The following is a 19,296-nucleotide window of genomic DNA, read 5'->3' on the forward strand; positions in this document are numbered from 1 at the left end:
TGTAAAAAGAAAATAGCCTAATTTGAACAGCTGCAACAGATGTAATTAAGGATGTGATTGCCTCAATCTCCTCCGCTGTTTCTATATTTTCTATATCATATTATTTTTTTTTAAATCAGTGTAGGCTATGCTATCACCCATGGTTAAATAAATGTTTAAGCCTACTAGAAAGATTTCAAGCAATGTTTTATTCGCAAAGACTGCAATATCTTTTAGAATGCTGTCATGCACCTGCACATGAAATGGAAAAGCACGTTTTCAGCACAAACAACGTAAGGAGTGTTTCCTAAGAAGACTCCTAAGAGACCGTTCGGGAACCACGCCTAGATATGTCTATGATATGTCTAAATGTAGGAGTCTTCGTAGCACGCTATGGACATTGTCAGGAAACAGGGCCCAAAGCTCTTCTGAATGCGATTCCACAAGATGGATCATATCTGAAGCTGACTGGTTCCACGATGCCTAGCAAAGTAAACATTTGTTTAACGCTTCTACTGCCAGCAGAAACGCTAGGAACATAAAGCATGTCAAATGTAAGTAACATAATTAATATACCTTTCCCATATCTAACCCAACTCTGTCTCTGGGACTTGCTGGTGGTTGACTGGTGTGCATTTACAGTAGCTGCAGGCATTGCCCTGTGGTGGCTGGTCATAGTCCACGCATTCGTCGCACTTCAGGCACCTACCCCTCTGCACGCCACGTTTATCCTTCATGTTAGTTTTTTGCTGGGTAGCAGTTACTCCTCCTTGGCCTTGCGCTGTGGCGTTCGAGTAAAGCGAGAGAGGTCTGTTTGGACGCCACCCGTAAATATACGTATTCTTCACATATTCTTTCAGTGAGCGGTGATTATTTGTGAAATTGTGACAGCCTTTTCAATGCATTTGAGGAAGGTGGTAGCATTTAGTTAAAGCTCTGAAATTGACGCTCGTCTGAGAAACAGAAAAAAATGTCAGCTTCGGCTATACCTGCTAAAATAAACAATGACTCAGGAAGCAAGTCCAGTGACGAGTCCTTGTTATAACCCAGTGTGCTTTGTAGAATGGCAGATGTTCGTTACACAATTTCATTGATGTGAAATATTAATAACTGACCATTCGTCACTCAATATTTGTGATGTGACATTATATTGAGTTAATGAATTGTCGGGGGGGGGTCATATTGATTCCGCCATGTCGGTGCGTCTTAATAATGAATAATGAATAATAAATAATGAACAGTCCCTAACCAGATCTCCTACACACATGGTTCAGCATCGTGCTGCTGTTATCTCTCTCTCTCTCTCTCTCTCTCTCTCTCTCTCTCTCTATATATATATAATATATATATTTTATGTGGTGCAGGAGGCACCACATTATGAGTGATTCTACTGTGTACACACAAGTTGTGTGCTATAACAACGTTGTGATTCCAATTACTTAAAATGACTTGAATGAAAATTATTCTAAGCTCCACATTAAGAGACCACTGTGTGTGTGTGTGTGTGTGAGTGTGTGCGCGTGTGTGCGTACATGTGGTAATCACATGTGACAAGCTGTCTAGTAAAACGTCTATCTCTTGAGATCCTCGTGGAGGTCAGGTTATATCACTATGGGGCACATCGGTATAAGACAGAGCAGAAAAGAAAAGCTAAGGGGAGCGGAGGACAATATTGATTCCTTTGGTCGTTTACTTGGGGATGCCGGCAAAAGAGAGGTAGGCACAGACACTTTCATACTCTCAGAGAAAAGTGAAGAAATCCTCTCACTGAAGGATCTCATTAAGGTTCACTGCACATTTAATAACATTTAATTAATCATTTAATTTCAATGTTTTGATTTCAGTAAAAAAAAAGAAAAAATCCTCAAATCAATTAATTAATGTATTAATTCATGAGTTTGTGCTCTAGATCAGAATCTACAAAGTGCGCCTTTTGCTCAAAGCTCCAATTGCGTATGACATTCTAGAATGTTCTCCGGTGAAAGAACCCCAGCCAATGAGCCGCTGGGACTCTGGGCTCAGGTTTCTGATTGGAGGTGATGATTTGCTCCCGGTCTCCAAACAAAAATCCCCACCCATATAGAATCAGAATTCAGATGTGGGGGTCTGAAAACTTTAGGATGATTACGGAGATGTTTCAATCTCTGAGGAGTAACTAACATGCTGGGTTAAATACCTCAATCCCTGATGTGCCTCAGGATGAATGGACTTGATATGACATAACTGAAAACACAGATGTGTCCATTTAGGAGCGTGTTTGCAGCCAATACTTCATCCCTTTTGCACTGTTGGTGCTGGCTTGGACAGGATTTGATCCCCATACGTTAAAGCAAATGACCTAGCTGTGTGGAATGAAGTTCAAGAGAAACACACCCATAGCTAAAGGGGAAGGATCATTCCTGTCCGGATAGGCACCAAGCAAAGCGACATTTGTTGCTATTATGTAATAAATACTAAGATCATTGCATAGTTCAAATTCATGTGTGTTCACTATCAGCCTGGCTAGTCGAGCACTGATCAAGTAGATAAGTGGGCCCTATAGGAACACAATGTTTGGGGTATCCCTTAACGGATGATCGTTGTAGCTGGCCTGGATTTACTGGTGTCCAGGGGATACTAGCTCCTGCAGTCCACTTCTGTTTTCTACATTCATGTATTCATGTGTGAGCATGTTTTTAATGCTGCATATGCATGTGCTATATCTGCGGACATACAACATCATTTTTACTGAACTAAATGTTCAATGTTTTTTTTTAATGAACAAAGATTATTTGTGTTAAAACATTACATTCGTGGTTTTCAAGGCTCATCAGCATGCCTCGTGTCAGAAGTTGCTGCTTTCCACTGATTTTGACCTCCTGTATTGACTGATGGATTAATTGAAAATGATTGAACTGAACTTTTGAATGATTCAAAATGTAAAACAAATGTGAAAACATGTGAAAAGAGAGCAAAGGCTTTGTGTTTGATTTCACATTTAATCACATTTCCAGCAAAACAATTTCCAAACAATTGGGACATCCAACTGTATAGAATAAATAAGAAATATATGCCTGTTTCTGGCTGCTTCCAGTACCAACACATGACAATAGGAACGGTCCCATGTCTCAATATCCTCTAAACCAGTGGTTCCCTACCTTTAACTTTAGGAGTACCACTAAAGTCATCAAATCATCAACACATGATATCACACATGATATAACGCAAATATAACAAAAACAACTAAATCATAATAATAATGAGCATAGTTAGAAGGCATTTTTACGTTTGAATTTATGCTTGACTCATTCATGTCTAATAAGCAGGCTAGTCTGCAGTGTTTAGTGGCGGCGAAACACGACGTGGAATATTTGTGTTAGGGTGTAAGTGTGAGTGTGAGTGTTGGTATGGTTTGTGTATTTTCTTTAGTTCATACCCCAAAGTCATCTTGAATTTTTTGCTTAGCCGATACAGTACACAGTTTTGAGATTCAACTGCAACTTAAATTACCATCAGCCCTCAGATTAAGACTGATATGCTTTTGCCTGAAAGAGTTGATTAAAGGTGTCATTGCACCATTTTTTCATTAATTTTGCGTTGGTCAATAGTAGCAATAAATGCCCTGTAAGTCGGTTTTGGTGAAAAAAATGCTCTGGTGCTCCTGTTTCACACTGTTCTAGTGTGGTGGAGGAGGTGGGCGGGGAGGAACGACCTGATTTTGGCTCTTAATCATGACATGCAAATGGCTCTGATTGGCTAACAGCACTGTTCGTCACAGTAATAAAACCAATTAAACTCACAGAGAGACTCAGAGAAAGGGAGAAGGAAGGGCGCCCGTCCCCGCGGTCGCTGTTCCCAAGTCGCCGTGCCCCGGTCGCCGTGCCCCAGACGCCGTGCACCGTCCGAGCTCCCGGCGTCCCGCGGTGCACACCTGCGGGTACGGCGATTGAATATAGAAAGAAGAACTGCCTTGGGGCACCGTGGCGGCCGGAGCTGAGCTCCCGGACCTGGTGCACGGAGGCTGGTTTACGGCGGCCAGTGCACGGCAGCCGCGATGCACGGCGGCCGCGGGGCACGGCGGAGTTCAGCTCAGCTCTTCTTTCTGTATTCATTCGCCGTTCCTGGGCAGCGTAAATGTTGAAATAGTGGTAATGTCCAATCCAACCATTTCTTCCTCAACTTTTCTTTCTTGGCCAAGAGATTCAACGTTAATTTGTTATCGCCACAAATAGCACTGGCACAAACTCAATACTGTACTGTCTTCCCTTGGGCAAGCCACGGTGGGCGAGGCCATGAATACTAATTTACCAACTGACAAACGTTGAATGCACTCATATCTCACAGAGTGTCACATGGCCTTTACTCAACCAGAACCCAGGGTAGAGCTTACGCCCATCAAACCGAACATTGAAAGTGTAAATATGCCTCTGCTTTTCAGATGAAACATCATAGAACGTCAGCATACCCCTATCCCTGTCCAGAAACACTCCGAGTCTAGGACCCATGGGGCCTGTTTCATTACAACACTGGTGTTTCCCACTCCTTGAGTCTGACCAAGACTCGTACATCACTTTATCTTCTTTTACCTTGCCGACCAGACTCCAAGACATCTTATTGGTTCCAAACCTACAGCTCTGCCCCTTCCTATTGATTTGACTATCAACCACAGCCACAGCCACCTGCCCGCTCCACTCCACCTCCCAGTAGCAGAGGCCAGTCAGTTCCTCCTCACAGAGCACCTGGGGACTACTGACCAAGCGCTTGCGGACCGGGGGGAGAGCCTCTATGTCCTTGGCTTCCTTTCGCCTTGCTGTTCTACCGTCCTCAGAGACGAGCAGTCTCTCGCTGGCCGTGTTCGCATCAAGCGTGAGCACAATGCCATCTGAAGGACAAAGAGTGAATGCAAGACGGTGTTACCATTGTATCATATCATCTTTCATGTCTTTTCTGTCATATCAATATTAATGTGATCCTATTATCCTAAATCAGTAAGCAGAAAGTTTGATTATGTATCGTGTATAGATGTATTCCAGCTAAACACTTACACTTCTTTAGAGCTGGCTTTAGTCTGCACTCTCCCCCGTGGTCAATTCTGTGAAAACACACACACACACACATGTAACGGATGCCAACTAGCCTGGGCTAGCAGGCGTTAGTACGTTTGTAAATCCTCACACCCCTAGCCTTAAGAATGCTTCTAGCCGCTGAGTTAGAAGCCTGGGCTTTTAGCTCAGTGGTTAGAACGTTCCACTCCCATGCCGGTAGTGTCGTAGTTCGAGAGGTGGCAGGTTCGAGACCCGCAAGCGGTTGAACCGGCCTCTGCTACACACACACACACACACACACAATTAAAACACTACATTACCAATCAATAATTTCATAAGAATTTGTTGAACAGCTACATATGGCACACACACACACACACACACACACACAGGTGCTACCTGAGTGTCTTCAGACTTGTTTTTGGATCAGCAGCTATGGCAGAGAGCCTCTGTTCTCCAGACTTTCCTGGGTGGTTGTAGCTCAGGTCCAGCTCTTGCAGTTGTGAATGATTGAGTTCAAGCGCTGATGCCAGCGACAGACAGCCTATGTTTGTCACTTGGCAGCCTGACAACCTAAAGGCCAAGCATCAGGGCAAACAAGGTATAATCATACAGAGCTCTAAGCCTGTGGTCATGTTTGAAGTTTAAATTCACTTACGTGTGCATGAAGCATACAATGTGACAACATGCACTTACTTGAGAACCTCAAGCCTGCAGCATTTGCTCCTCAGACATTCAGCAAGCTTTTCCACTCCTGCATCTGTGATGTCATTGTGGCTGAGGTCCAGCACTGTTAGGTTAGAAGAGCTGGACTTCAGGATTGAGGATGCCAAGCCTTCGCAGGACTTGGCAGTGAGGTCACACCAGCTCAGCCTGTAGCGAGAATGGGATGGGCATTGAGGTTCAGGTTCAACACCTCGGAACCAAACCTTTTGGTGCCAAGCTGATATAAATATATCATATTCATATCATTTATCCCCCCAAAAAATCAAAAAATTCAGTCCAAAAAATAGAATCCCACAGCATCTTTTCGATATAAACTTGCAAATACATTTTTAACCAACATCCAAAAAGTATATAAATATCTCTCTCTATATATATAGACAGAGATATATATGCAATAAAAAAGATGCAGATGAGTCCAAAAGCCTTGAAACCCCAAATGTAATACCTGCTAACCTCACAGTTAGCTGAGTGCAGACCACTGTTTTTCGCTTAGCACAATGTTTGCTTAGCCGACCAAAAGCTGACAGTATTACTCACACAAAATTAAATAAAACCTGAGCAACAATATGCGGAAATACTTACAAAGCTGTTCTGGCGACTTTCACTAGGGGGAGCATTCCTATAAGAACCTCCTCTGATTTGATGTATTTTTTCAGATCAAACACATCCAGATCTGCATCTGATGTCAATAGGACAAACATCAGCGCGGACCACTGTGGACGTGTGAATTTTTCAAATGCAAGGCTTTTTTTCTGAAGGTGATCCTTTATGTCCTTCACTAGAGAATGGTCATTTAGCTCGTTCAGGCAGTGGAACAGATTGATGCGCTTTTCTGCGTTGACGTCTCCATTGATCTTAGTCTTGATGTACTCAATTGTGTCCTTGTTGGTCTCAGTCTGGTGTCCTCCTGCCTGGCTCACCAACAGATCACGCAGAGGCTTCTGGTTTGTCTCTAGGGAAAGACCAAGGAGGAAGCGAAGGAACATGTCCCAATCTCCATTGTCGTTTTCCAAAGCTGTGTCCACAGCACAGGTGTAGAAGTCGGATGCAGGTTGGCCTCCGACTGTAGAAGCAGGCTCAGTGAGCACATTTACCCCTGTGTTGACGAATGTGACAAAGGCATACACTGCAGCAAGGAATTCCTGAATACTCAGATGGACAAAGCTGTACAGGTTTTGCTTTATCAGATCATAACTCTCCATTGAGTTCTGTGTAAACAGGCCAGAGTAGACAGCACATGCTGTGATGTCCATTTCACGTTGATTTAGGTCCTCTTCTATGAAGACCAAGTTGCCCCTCTTCAGCTCCTCATACGCCAGCTTCCCGAGGGACAATACAGTGACTTTGTTTTTGTCGGTCCAGACCTTTGTCTCATCACCACCATGGTATTTCTCAATGCTCAGTTTGCACTGTAACAAGAGGAAGCATATGTACATGTCGGTCAAAGTCTTGGGCATGTGCACCTTCTCCTCGCTACGCAGCAAGTCTTCCAGCACAGTGGAGGTAATCCAACAGAAGACTGGAATGTAGCACATGATGTAAAGTGCCCTTGAGGTTTTGATGTGGGAGAGGATATGCTCGGCCAGGTCTGGATCGTATCTTTTTCTGAAGTATTGCTCCCTTTGGAGGTCATTGAATCCACGGACTTCGGTAACCAGGTCGATGTACTCCGGAGGAATGTTTCTGGAGGATGCGGGCCGCGCAGTGATCCAGAGCTGTGCTTTGCGAAGCAGGTTTCCCTTGATGAGATTCGTCAGCAGGACGTTCAAGGGAGCTGGCTTTCTCATGTCTGACCAGTCTATACATTCTCTGAAATTAAGATCCAGCCGACACTCATCGAAGCCATCTAGAACAATAAGGATTTTGTAATTGTCATAATTTGTGATTTCTGATGTCTTCATTTCTGGAAAGAAGCAATTTATAATTTCTTCAAAGCTGTGCTCTTCAGTATTCATCAAATTCAGCTGCCGGAAGGGAAATGTAAAGAGGAAATATATGCCCTGATTGACTGCACCTTCCGCCCAGTCCAACATGTACTTCTGTAGAGCAATTGTCTTTCCACTCCCTGCAATTCCATTGGTAAGAACTTTTCTTATTTCTCCATTTTGTCCTGATTTGAAGATGTCATGATGTTTGATTTCTGTTTCCTGTCTCCCACTTTCAAATGATGCTGCTTGAACCCGCCTGCTTTCGTTCTGACCAATGACATCGTCACTCTCACCCTTTATGATGTATAGCTCTGTGTAGATCTCATGTAGAAGTGCTGACTTTCCTTGTTGGGTGATCCCTTCGGAGACTCGTTGAAACTGCTTGATCAAATGAGCTTTAAGTTTGCTCTGGCTCGCAAAATCAGGCTTTTCTGAATGGAAATAAAATGTGAAGGAAACAAAACAGATTTAGTGCAGGCAAACACTTAACGTATAATGGATTGTGAATCATATGTTGCTTTTGGTTTTATACACAAATTAATCATACATCTAATTGCTTACCTCGTATTTCTGTCTGTCTGTGGATGAATTCAGAGGGGATTATCTGGGCTGCCAGAGGCCTGGAGAGTATCCAGAGCTGGGCACACGGAAGCAGATTCCCCCTGATGAGATTTGAAAGCAGCCTACTAACAGGGGCCGCCTCTTCCACATCGCTCAGGATTTTAACGTCGTCAAAGTCTAGTGAAAGCCCATCCAAACCGTCCAGGACAATTATGAGCTTATACTTTTCATAGTCAGATACTACAAACTGTCGAGTTTCTGTGAAGACATCGTTCAGGAGTCCTACCAAGCTTATTTCTTTGAACTTAGATAGTTGGTGGGAAGTTAGATGGAATACAATTTCTGTGTCCTGTTCTTTTCGCCAAAAAAAATTAATAAATTGGGTGGAGCGTGAAGCGACATGTCTTGCCCACTCTCTTGTGAATTTCTGTGCATGAAAGGTTTTTCCAATAAAAGGCTCTCCAATTGTAAGAACCGTTTTGATTGGTTCAGCTTTTTTTGCTTTGAAAATATCAGCAACAGATATTGCCTCGACATTCCCCAAAGCATCGCTGTTCTTCTTTACAATGTGTTCAGTGTTACTTTGGTTCGGATGAGTCAAATCGTTGTTATTTGAAAAGTCATAAGTGAACCGTTTCTTCATGCTTGTGGTAAGCTTCTGTCGTCGCTTCACAGAGTCTAAAAGAAATGCAGAGAGGAAGCAGAAATGTAGGGTTAGTGGTTACTGCAAGATAGAAGTATAGATTGATGATAGATAAATGTATAGATGTATAGATAGCTTAAATATACTGTATAGTAGGGCTGCACGATTAATCGTCAAAAAATCATTGTCTTGATTCTTAGCCCAATTCTTTCTTGTTACTGTATGACCATGATTCTAGCATATTAGCATTTTTGTGCCATCGACCATGAAAATAATGGGATATAACACGTAACAGTGTTTAGCAGAAAACAAAAAAAAGTGTTTAGCAGAGCACTGAGAACACTAAGTTGATACTGTGCACCACTATTGAAGCTAAACGAGCAGGGTGGTGTCTCATAAGGAACCAACTTGTGTTACATAGGTCTTGGAATGGTTTTCTGAATGTATTAAGAAGCCCCAAAAGCGGATAAAGTGCTTGCCCCCATAGGTTAGCGTTATAGCTATTTCGTAGGGCCAGCAGCCAGTGCAGATCTCTGGCTAGGTCGGATCAATATTCATCTGGTTTGTTAATTCCCTCAACATGGGGTGACCCTCAGGAAGACGATCATGGGGTTACAAATTGCCGGAGTTCTCCTTTAACACGCCCCCTATGCTATTTTATAATTCTGATTTGTTTTTCTGAAATAACAAGATAATTATCTCAGAATTCTGAAATAAGTTTTCATGGCAAAAATAAATCCTGCTCTGTTTTTACAACCCAAAGTCCTGAGGTGCGCCAAGTCGGAAAACCAATAAGAATGCCATCAATATTACTCAAGGACATGAGTCCATTAATTTGGGCCAAGGAAGGTCTTAGAAAAAAGTAGACACTCAGGCACCCTCTGCAGGTGCATGGGCCGCTCCCCTAGAGCTGACTTTGGGATGTACATTTAATAACTAAATTCCTTTTCTGTCAGTCCCGTCATCCTCGTTTTTATCAATCTTTTATTGAGTCTCCTGAGCTTTTCTTTTATCTGCTGGTTTCACAGCCTCACAGTAAAAGACAACCGTATTGAACAGTCTGAACAGCCTGAACAGTATTGTTAACATCTGTTCCAAGAGCACAGGAGTGAAACAAAGGGACAAAGGAAAGCAGCAGGCATTGTCTTCTTCTAGACATGTTCTTACAAGTGAATTTTGTCTGTTGCCATCAGGGCGTCGTTATGCTTTACATGCTTGTAGAACTAACATTCCAAGTTGTTCATCCCCTCTGCAATTCAACTACTAAATGCTCCGTAGTTGTCTATGTGTATTTGTTGTTTGTATGTTACTTTATGTACTGTATGTAACAAGCTGCTCAAACTAATTTCCCCTAGAGGGATAAATAAAGTTGTATTGTATTGTATTGTATTGATATACTTTTTTCCTTACAAAGTATTTTCCTTACAAAAGATTTGGTAGGTGTGTAGTGGATATATCCCTCTGTATATCGTCATTTCTACCAGAATCGCGCAGCCCTACTGTATAGATCAATGGATAGATGGTTAACACACCTTGACACTCAGTCACTCGGTCAATGAACTCAGCGGGAATCTTATCAGCAGATGAGTGTTGGGTTAGAATCCACAGGCAAGCAGACGGCAGTAGATTTCCCTTGATGAGGTTTGTCAGTAGCCTGTCCATAGAAGCTGGCTCTCTGGTGTTAGTCAAGTCACTTTTGGAATCAAAGTCAAGAGGAAGTTGGCATTTATCCAAACTATCAAGCACAAATGCTATTTTGTAGTCTTTATAATCTGATGTTCTATGTTCACTGTCTTTTCCAAGGAAATGATCAAGTAGTTTCTCCAGACTTTCATTTTTTGCTGATTTTAGTTCACCTAAATTGATTGCAAATAACATATCAATTTCTTGGTAAACTTTTCCCCTTCCCCAGTCCAACATGAGTGTCTGTGCCTGAAAGGTTTTACCAATACCACCCATCCCCTTTGTTAGCACTCTTTTTATAGAGCCTTTGGTTTTGAATTTAAATATTTCATTATATTCAATTTGTGTTCTTTTGTGGTCTGCTCCAGTTTCGATCTCTCTACCTCCCTTTTTGTCTTTCTGCTTGCCTGTGATGAACAGGTCAGTTTCAATTTCCTCATCCCTCAGGCATGTCCCATACTGATTGATGATTGTCTTCTTAAGGTGTTCTGTGAGATTTTTCTTGGCTGAATAAAGAGATAAAGTGATACAACAATTTGAATGCAAAAGAGAGAGAGCAATATGATGATGCACACAAGAATGAAAATAATTCATAGCCAAGGACTGGAGATTCCATTCATGTTTTATCCCAATGAATGTCTTACCTTTTTCCTTGGCAGCTTGCTTTATTTTTTCTTGAATGCTAGGGATGACACACATACATCAACAAAAACAATTAAGTAAGGTTGTAAGCCGTCCATCAACATACCACCTACCTAGTAATCCTACTTGATCAACAAAATATTTATGACTGTCTGACTGTCTGCTTAGCACCCTTTCAAACAGTGCTAAAGCTTTTGAATGAAATCTTGAAGAAAATATTCTTTGATTGAAAAATCCTCACCTTTCCTCCGATTCTCCATTGTAAAAGTCGAGTACGTCAGCCGTCCCAGAAGTATTGCTTGGATGCTCATCTCGGCTACATGAGACAAGAATATGGGAAATGTTTTACAAATGACTGATTATGTATATCCCCACAGAAAATCCCCTACAAAAAAATGTAAAACCAAATCAAAGAGGGAGTCATTGATTTTTTCCCACAAGAGGGAGCAAAAGGCATCCATAATGAAAATGTTATCTCCTGAAAAAACATACAATAGCTTCAGGTCTATATCCCCTATATTTACAATATTCTATCACAATTTATTTAAATGTGGCCCCATATGTACCATCAATATGTGTACTTCAATGTGTGTCTTCCAACTGAGCTAATTGCACAATATAATATTACATCTCCTCACCTCGGCCCTTCCGCTGATTCTCCTTTGTTTAAGTCCGGTGGTTGATTAATGGAGCGGTCACTCTTCAGGGAGACACCACTGGGTGTAGGTGAGGATGCTCTCTGCTTCTCTAGGCTACATGGAAACACAGAAATTAAACATTAAAAATTTTAATATTTTACAACTGAATTATCATATACATCCCAGAGATATTTAAACAGTGAAAGACTGCTACAAAACAAAGTAAAACCCCATTAAAGAGGCATTCACTGATTTCTGACCACAAGATGGCACAAAAGGCTGCAAGCCTGAAAATGCTATCCCCTAAAAAACTTACAATAGCTTAATATCTTTATCCCTTATATTTATTATCATAATTTCTGTAACGTCAACAGTTGACATTTTAAACGTGACACTATATGTACTCATGCAACTGTTCCATCAATATTTCCATTTGGATACAAGTGTCTTCCAACTGAGCTAATTGCACAATATAATATTACATCTCCTCACCTCGGCCCTTCCGCTGATTCTCCTTTGTTTAAGTCCGGTGGTTGATTAATGGAGCGGTCACTCTTCAGGGAGAGACCGCTGGGTGTAGGGGAGGATGCTCTCTGCTTATCTAGGCTACATGGAAACACAGAAATTAAACATTAAAAATGTTAATGTTTTATAACTGAATCATCATATACTGTACATCCAAGAGATATTTAAACAGTGAAAGACTGCTACAAAACAAAGTAAAACCCCCTTAAAGAGGCATTCACTGATTTCTGACCACAAGATGGCATAGAAGGCTGCAATCCTGAAAATGGTATCTCCTAAAAAACCTACAATAGCTTAATTTCTTAATCCCTTATATTTATTATCATCATTTTTGTAACGACAACAGTTGACATTTTAAACGTGACACTATATGTACTCATGCAACTGTTCCATCAATATGTCCATTTGGATACAAGTGTCTTCCAACTGAGCTAATTGCACAATATAATATTACATCTCCTCACCTTGGCCCTTCCGCTGATTCTCCTTTGTTTAAGTCCGGTGGTTGATTAATGGAGCGGTCACTCTTCAGGGAGACACCACTGGGTGTAGGTGAGGATGCTCTCTGCTTCTCTAGGCTACATGGAAACACAGAAATTAAACATTAAAAATGTTAATGTTTTATAACTGAATTATCATACCGAGAGATATTTAAACAGTGAAAGACTGCTACAAAACTTTGGAAGCAAACCGAGACCACCTCTTCAGGGAGGTCTCCGCCGGCCGATTTGGTGCGCACCAAAGTGAGGTGGTTGCATTCACACCAACGCAAACGTACCGAACCAAGGGACCAAACTCGTTTAGCGTGCACTAAATGCTGTTGGTGTGAAAGCACCCAGAGAAGCATCGTCATGTAATCCATTGATTTCAACAATGTAACTGTATTCCAAATACCAACTATTTAAATTGTAACAAACGGAATAGAGTTACTTATAATTTGTTTTTCTGAATCTATTTCTATTCTGAATACGTAACGCCGGTACATGTATTCCGTTACTCCCCAACACTGCTAATTGCACAATATAATATTACATCTCCTCACCTCGGCCCTTCCGCTGATTCTCCTTTGTTTAAGTCTGGTGGTTGATTAATGGAGCGGTCACTCTTCATGGAGAGACCGCTGGGTGTAGGTGAGGATGCTCTCTGCTTATCTAGGCTACATGGAAACACAGAAATTAAATATTAAAAATGTTAATGTTTTAAAACGGAATTATCATATAAATCCGAGAGATATTTAAACGGTGAAAAACTGCTACAAACAAAGTAAAACCCCATTAAAGAGGCATTCACTGATTTCTGACCGCAAGATGGCACAAAAGGCTGCAAGCATGAAAAATGCTATTCCCTACAAATGTACGATAGCTTAATTTCTTAATCCCTTATATTTATTATCATCATTTCTGTAACGACAACAGTTGACATTTTAAATGTGGCACTATATGTGCTCATGCAACTGCTCCATCAATATTTCCATTTGGACCCAAGTGTCTTCCAACTGAGCTAATTGCACAATATAATATTACATCTCCTCACCTCGGCCCTTCCGCTGATTCTCCTTTGTTTAAGTCCGGTGGTTGATTAATGGAGCGGTCACTCTTCAGGGAGACACCACTGGGTGTAGGTGAGGATGCTCTCTGCTTCTCTAGGCTACATGGAAACACAGAAATTAAACATTAAAAATGTTAATGTTTTATAACTGAATTATCATATACATCCCAGAGATATTTAAACAGTGAAAGACTGCTACAAAACAAAGTAAAACCCCATTAAAGAGGCATTCACTGATTTCTGACCACAAGATGGCACAAAAGGCTACAATCTGGAAAATGCTATTCCCTAAAAGCGTACATTAGCTTAATTTTTTTATCACACACGACACACGACACTCACGACACTCACGACAACAGTTGACAATTTAAATGTGGCCCAATATGTACTAATGCAACTGTACCATCAATATGTCTATTTGGATCCAAGTGTCTTCCAACTGAGCTAATTGCACAATATAATATTACATCTCCTCACCTGGTCCCTCTGGCTGGTTCTCCTTTGTTGAGGTCTGGTGGTTGATTAATGGCGTAGTGACCCAGCAGTCCAACGGCTGTTGTTTGCAGTTGGACAGTGTACAAAAACAATTTACTAAATGTTCATTCGCCTTCCTGGTTGTTCCGACACATTTAGAACCACTTTGTCCTTGCCGTTAATAGGCGGCCCATTTTGTGCGTGTGCTTGTGTATGCTTGCCCCCCCCCATTTTTCGAATAAATAATTACATAAAATTAGAAAATATGAATAATTTCACTTACAGGTATCTACATCATTTGCAACGCTGTGGAGGGCCTGTAATTTAAGCACAGGACAAAAAATATATATAAATCCAAACTTCGATTAAATAGAAAATAGAAATTAGTTTCCAAACCAATTTAAACATTTATGCAATCAATTAAAAAATGTATTCCATTCAATTCAAAGTCGCAGTGTGTAAGAGTGAGCCCCTCTCAGGTAGAAAGCGGGAAACTTTCAGAATTCAAAAAACAAAACAACGATAGTTATGTTATTATAACGCTAGTTCTATGATTGTAGGCGTAGTCATCTAGACTTCACTTTATGGGCTTGTCCCGTGTGTGCCCTCACATATACTGAAAATGTCAGCAATGCGCCAATCAACTTGGGCACCGCCCACATTCCCCATGGCACCATGTATATAACCAACTAAAGGTTCATTCAAGCACACAAACTCACAAATAACCTCCATAAAGGCAAAGTGTATAAGAGACACGGGTAACATCCATAATAAATGGTTAGAGGACAGGATATTAAAGGTCCCATGGCATGAAATTGTCACTTTATGAGGTTTTCTAACATTAATATCAGTTCCCCTAGCGTGCCCTAACTGGGTCCCCCAGTAGCTAAAAATTGCGTTAGGTGTAAAACGAGCAGCAGGTATCTTTAAAAAAAATGAAAGCTCAAACGCGCTGATTTGGGATCTGGCTTGGGATCAGGTTACCTCCCGCCGGAGCACCCGGAGTGTTCAGTGTTCCACTGTAAACTCTAGCGCATGGTACCGTGGCCGCAAGCTGCTCAGGGCCACACCCCCACCCTCCACCTTGACCCACCTCTAAAAACGGCACGTTTGTGGAGAGCTCATTGTGGGACTGGCTCATAATGGCTGGAACTCTGCACCAAGGCTGAATTTCTTGAACGTCTTCAAATACTGTATTAGGGGCCCACTAACACCTATATATAAGCATCCATAAAGTAGCATGCCATGGGATCTTTAAAGACGCCGTTTATGAACCGTAACCAAAACCAGAATAACCGGTCACTCTTAATCCCAGTTTAACGCTGGGACGCCACCATGAGGTGAAGCCAAGACGGCGTAGTCGACATTAAATAGACAGCGACAAAGTGCAGCCAATTGCGACGTATCAACGCAGCAAAGAAGCTTTACTCTGCCGGAGAACACACCGAGTGTGCAACACTGGCAACGATAGACTAAAAGAAAAACGATAGACACACAAGCTCACATAACTAGGGATCGACCGATTTTTTAGGGCCGATACCGATACCAAATTTTTTTCGTCAGCCCTAGCCGATGACCAATACGCGATACCAATTTTCTTGAGCCGATATTTGGAGCCGATACTACCCTGGAAATCCAGAGTTCTCACGAGAGCACAATTTGAATTTGCTCAGTGAGTCACTCTGAGAACGAGCAATATACTCACTCCCCAATTCCCCTGCCCCAGAACATTAAACAATCACATCGGTGTATCTGATATAGGCGGGCCAAAAGCGTTGGTGTTTTACCGACCGGATACGGCATGAGTCTTATCTATTGGTTAGCTCCGCTGGTCTGGATACGTCACCCCTTGTATTCTTCTGATTGCTCGTAGTGTTATCTAATTGCGTGCAGTGATATTTTCAAATCTATGCTTGGTGCTGCCCCTCGAGTTGGGCCATTTTCATTACTCGTTGCCAGACCCTACAGCTTTCTGATATGGGTCTGGATTTCCAAGCTAAGCCGATACTGCTTTTGCTCCCTCAATTTCCATCATAAAAATGACACAATGATGATAACAAATGTTATAAGTCTCAATTGAAAAAAGGAACATTTATTGAACTGTCTGTAAATCATGCCGGTAAAAAAAAAAAAATCATAATATAAAAAACAATAAAAAATCGTCTGATACGATACACGTCAAAAACGCCGATAATATCGGCAGGCCGATATATCGGTCAATCCCTACACATAACCTTCACAATAAACGCAAAGCGTAGTGGAGACTGGGGTAACGTATTCATCAATTGAAAAGCAACGTTGTGAATCGTAAAAGCTCAGAGAGACAAGCCAATATCCAAGCTGTAGAAGGGCCTCCTGACTCCAACACAAAGTAGAAACCCTGGATGTGTCTAACATGTAAAAAATTATAAAAAGGGCCGGGGGAGGATCATGACGCGGCCGCTCAAATGTCCTCGACCGAAAACATCCTAGAGTAGAGCCGTCAAAGTGGCCAAGGGAAATCTTCTGTGAGCCTTGAGAATTAGCCTGGCTCCGCCCGCCCACCTACTTCCGCCCAAATTTCATTTTCCCTTCAGTAGTCAGTCTGGGGCTGGGGCTTGTTAGTGGGATTTTGCCTGAACAAATTTCTGTGTGACCAATCAGCGAACAGAGGAAGTGGCTGAGAACGATGACGTCGAAGTAGCGACGTATTGTCAATGACAAGACCCAGCCTCGACAGTTGACTGCAAACATTATCTCTGTCCTTACTATAGAATATTAATGTAGAATTTGTAATTGTTCCTTGAACTCTAAAATTAGATGAACAAAACCTGCAGCTATCGTTGACAGACATCTTCACGCTTCATCTTGTTTTGTTTGTGTACACAGCCTGCGCATGCGCGCAACGTAGTTTTCGGCCGGTCCCGGCGTATGACATACGTCACGACCAAACGCTATTGCGATTGGTTATGGCAGATCCAGAGTGGCACTGGGCAGATCCAATAGTTTTAAACTTCAACAGACACCCGCCTCCAAGTGAGTGAACGTTTGCCAATTACAGCAGTTCCAGACCTTCTGTACAAATGAAATGAAGTACGATGGTCTGGTAGCACCAGGCTACTTGAGAATAAGGACGTGGAAGAAAAACATCCTTGAGATCCATTATGTGGACATCAGTTACGTGGACATTGAGCTCAAATCCAGGAGGTGTAGGAACGACGACATTAAGGAACCAAACCGGATTATTTTATTTTTTTACTTTTTTATTCTGAGTACTCAGGTTTTCTCTAGTTTTTCTTTTAGTTATTGGGCCCAAGACAAACTAAAACTGACGTAACAGTTAGGTTATATTGTAAGTTGAACACTGTTAGAACGAATGCAATATATTTCCTTGAAAGTCTTTTCTTTAAAATACATATGTTATTCTCTCAAGTCGTGGTCTTGTGTCGTTGTGTGGGTTGGAGGTCTCATTAATCCTATGTGTATTAGGCTACAAACCAAACTCCTTATCAATCGGATGTGAACCTAGAATCTCAAGTAACCTGATCAAATTTAGATATAGAACTTAAGATATAGATACCCCGTCTCAAGGGGTCACCGGAAGGTTACACTATCATTGGTTTGGAAAACAATCTCGATAGATTATTGTAAAGATCAAAAGATATACCGAGTGTATATGCCTACAGTAGACCTACCTTGACCCCACCAGCTATTTCGTCGGACATTCTTTAACTTAATTTCGAAAGATTTCAGGGCAGCCATCAAACACAACCTCCTTCCTTGTTGGACTGCGGTGTGATGGATTCGTCACATGGCAGATTGTGTGATACCGCATGTCAAGAGAAACAAAAGGGAAAGTGAAACTGAAGTGAAGAGGATTTGTATCTTTAAAGCTGTACCATCGTCATCTTGCGACACATTTGGTGTAAGTATAACAGTAGTGTGGTCGAGGAGGGACATCTTGGCATCAACAGCATCATAGAGGAAACTGGGGGATGAACACAGGGATACATTTTTTATTAATTTGTATAATCGTCAGGGACAATGCAAAGAACATTACAGGTCTCACAGTTGAAAAATGTTAAACAGATGCCTTGCAAAGAAGGTTTCTAGCCTACGCTTACTTACAACCAGTGTCTATGTGTGAAAGTTTAGTTCAGTACTTCGTTAGTAAAGACACGTTGTGCTGCATTGACAGTCAAGTCATGCTGTAGGCTCTGTCCTCCTCCATCCTCTGCTGGTTGGCCGCCCGGGTGGTCGTGGCCAACAAGTGAAGAGGCCTGAGCTGTTGCCAAGTGTGATCCCAATCAATGTGGTCACTCACAATACAGAAAAGCATATTGTATGAAATGTTCATCCTAAACTGCTAATTATTATTGTTATTGTTTTGTTATTTAATGAGCTGTGAGGCTTAAATAGACCACGCCAGGAACACTGAAGCCATTTCAAAGGGATGCTGACATGTATTGGCCATCAACAGAGCTGCTGTAAATCAAAACACACCTCCAGGTATTTCAACAATCAACTTCTGTGCAATATCAACCTGGACACGTGCGGCTGTGTTGTAGAATGTTCACTAAGCATCACTTTCACCACGCCATAGAAATCGCCTACAGCTCCAACAAGACAAAGTGTATTAGACACTAACGTTTGTCACTTTGTTGGTATCAGATGTCTCTGGAAAGGTAATTATATGTCAGGGCTCGACCTGGACCCTTGTTAGCTCCAGGGCCTGGTGGTCTTAAAAGAGGACTGCAGTGTTATTTAATACTCAAAACGAAAGAAATTCCTGTCTCTGGGCCTGTGGTCATAGACTCGATATTCCCAAGATTCCCAATATTAGCGGGAAAAGTGTGGCAAAAATAAGATCACACAGCGTTGTGTTTATTTGTGACGTTCGTTTATTTGTGCGATTATATTCCTATATTGCTTGTATTGCTAGGTTG

General features: G+C 41.7%; 1 protein-coding gene across 1 annotated transcript; it reads right to left on the bottom strand.

Annotated features, from left to right (window-relative positions):
• Window positions 1-2,980: 2,980 nt before the first annotated feature.
• Window positions 2,981-18,134, bottom strand: LOC311359356 (uncharacterized protein). The gene is made up of 17 exons (XM_084479361.1): window positions 18,046-18,134; window positions 14,655-14,688; window positions 14,375-14,450; window positions 13,883-13,996; window positions 13,392-13,505; window positions 12,814-12,927; window positions 12,317-12,430; window positions 11,825-11,938; window positions 11,428-11,502; window positions 11,189-11,226; window positions 10,394-11,050; window positions 8,219-8,896; window positions 6,312-8,088; window positions 5,700-5,876; window positions 5,403-5,576; window positions 5,004-5,050; window positions 2,981-4,840 (listed from the first exon to the last, which is right to left on the bottom strand). The coding sequence occupies exons 1-17, from the start codon at window positions 18,073-18,075 to the stop codon at window positions 4,290-4,292; spliced, it is 4,884 nt and encodes a 1,627-aa protein (XP_084335487.1). The 5' UTR covers window positions 18,076-18,134; the 3' UTR covers window positions 2,981-4,289.
• Window positions 18,135-19,296: the final 1,162 nt, after the last annotated feature.

This window comes from Micromesistius poutassou (assembly GCF_964030765.1).
Source record: "Micromesistius poutassou genome assembly, chromosome: 15".
NCBI classification, from domain to species: Eukaryota; Metazoa; Chordata; class Actinopteri; order Gadiformes; family Gadidae; genus Micromesistius; species Micromesistius poutassou.

Excerpts from the sequence above, each read along its gene's own strand:
- LOC311359356 (XM_084479361.1), bottom strand. The coding sequence starts at position 18,075 with ATGTCCGACGAAATAGCTGGTGGGGTCAAG. Across the intron at positions 14,689-18,045 it reads AAATAGCTGGTGGGGTCAAG|GCCCTCCACAGCGTTGCAAA; the intron begins GTAGGTCTACTG and ends CTTAAATTACAG. Across the intron at positions 14,451-14,654 it reads TGCAAATGATGTAGATACCT|CCGTTGGACTGCTGGGTCAC; the intron begins GTAAGTGAAATT and ends TGCAAACAACAG.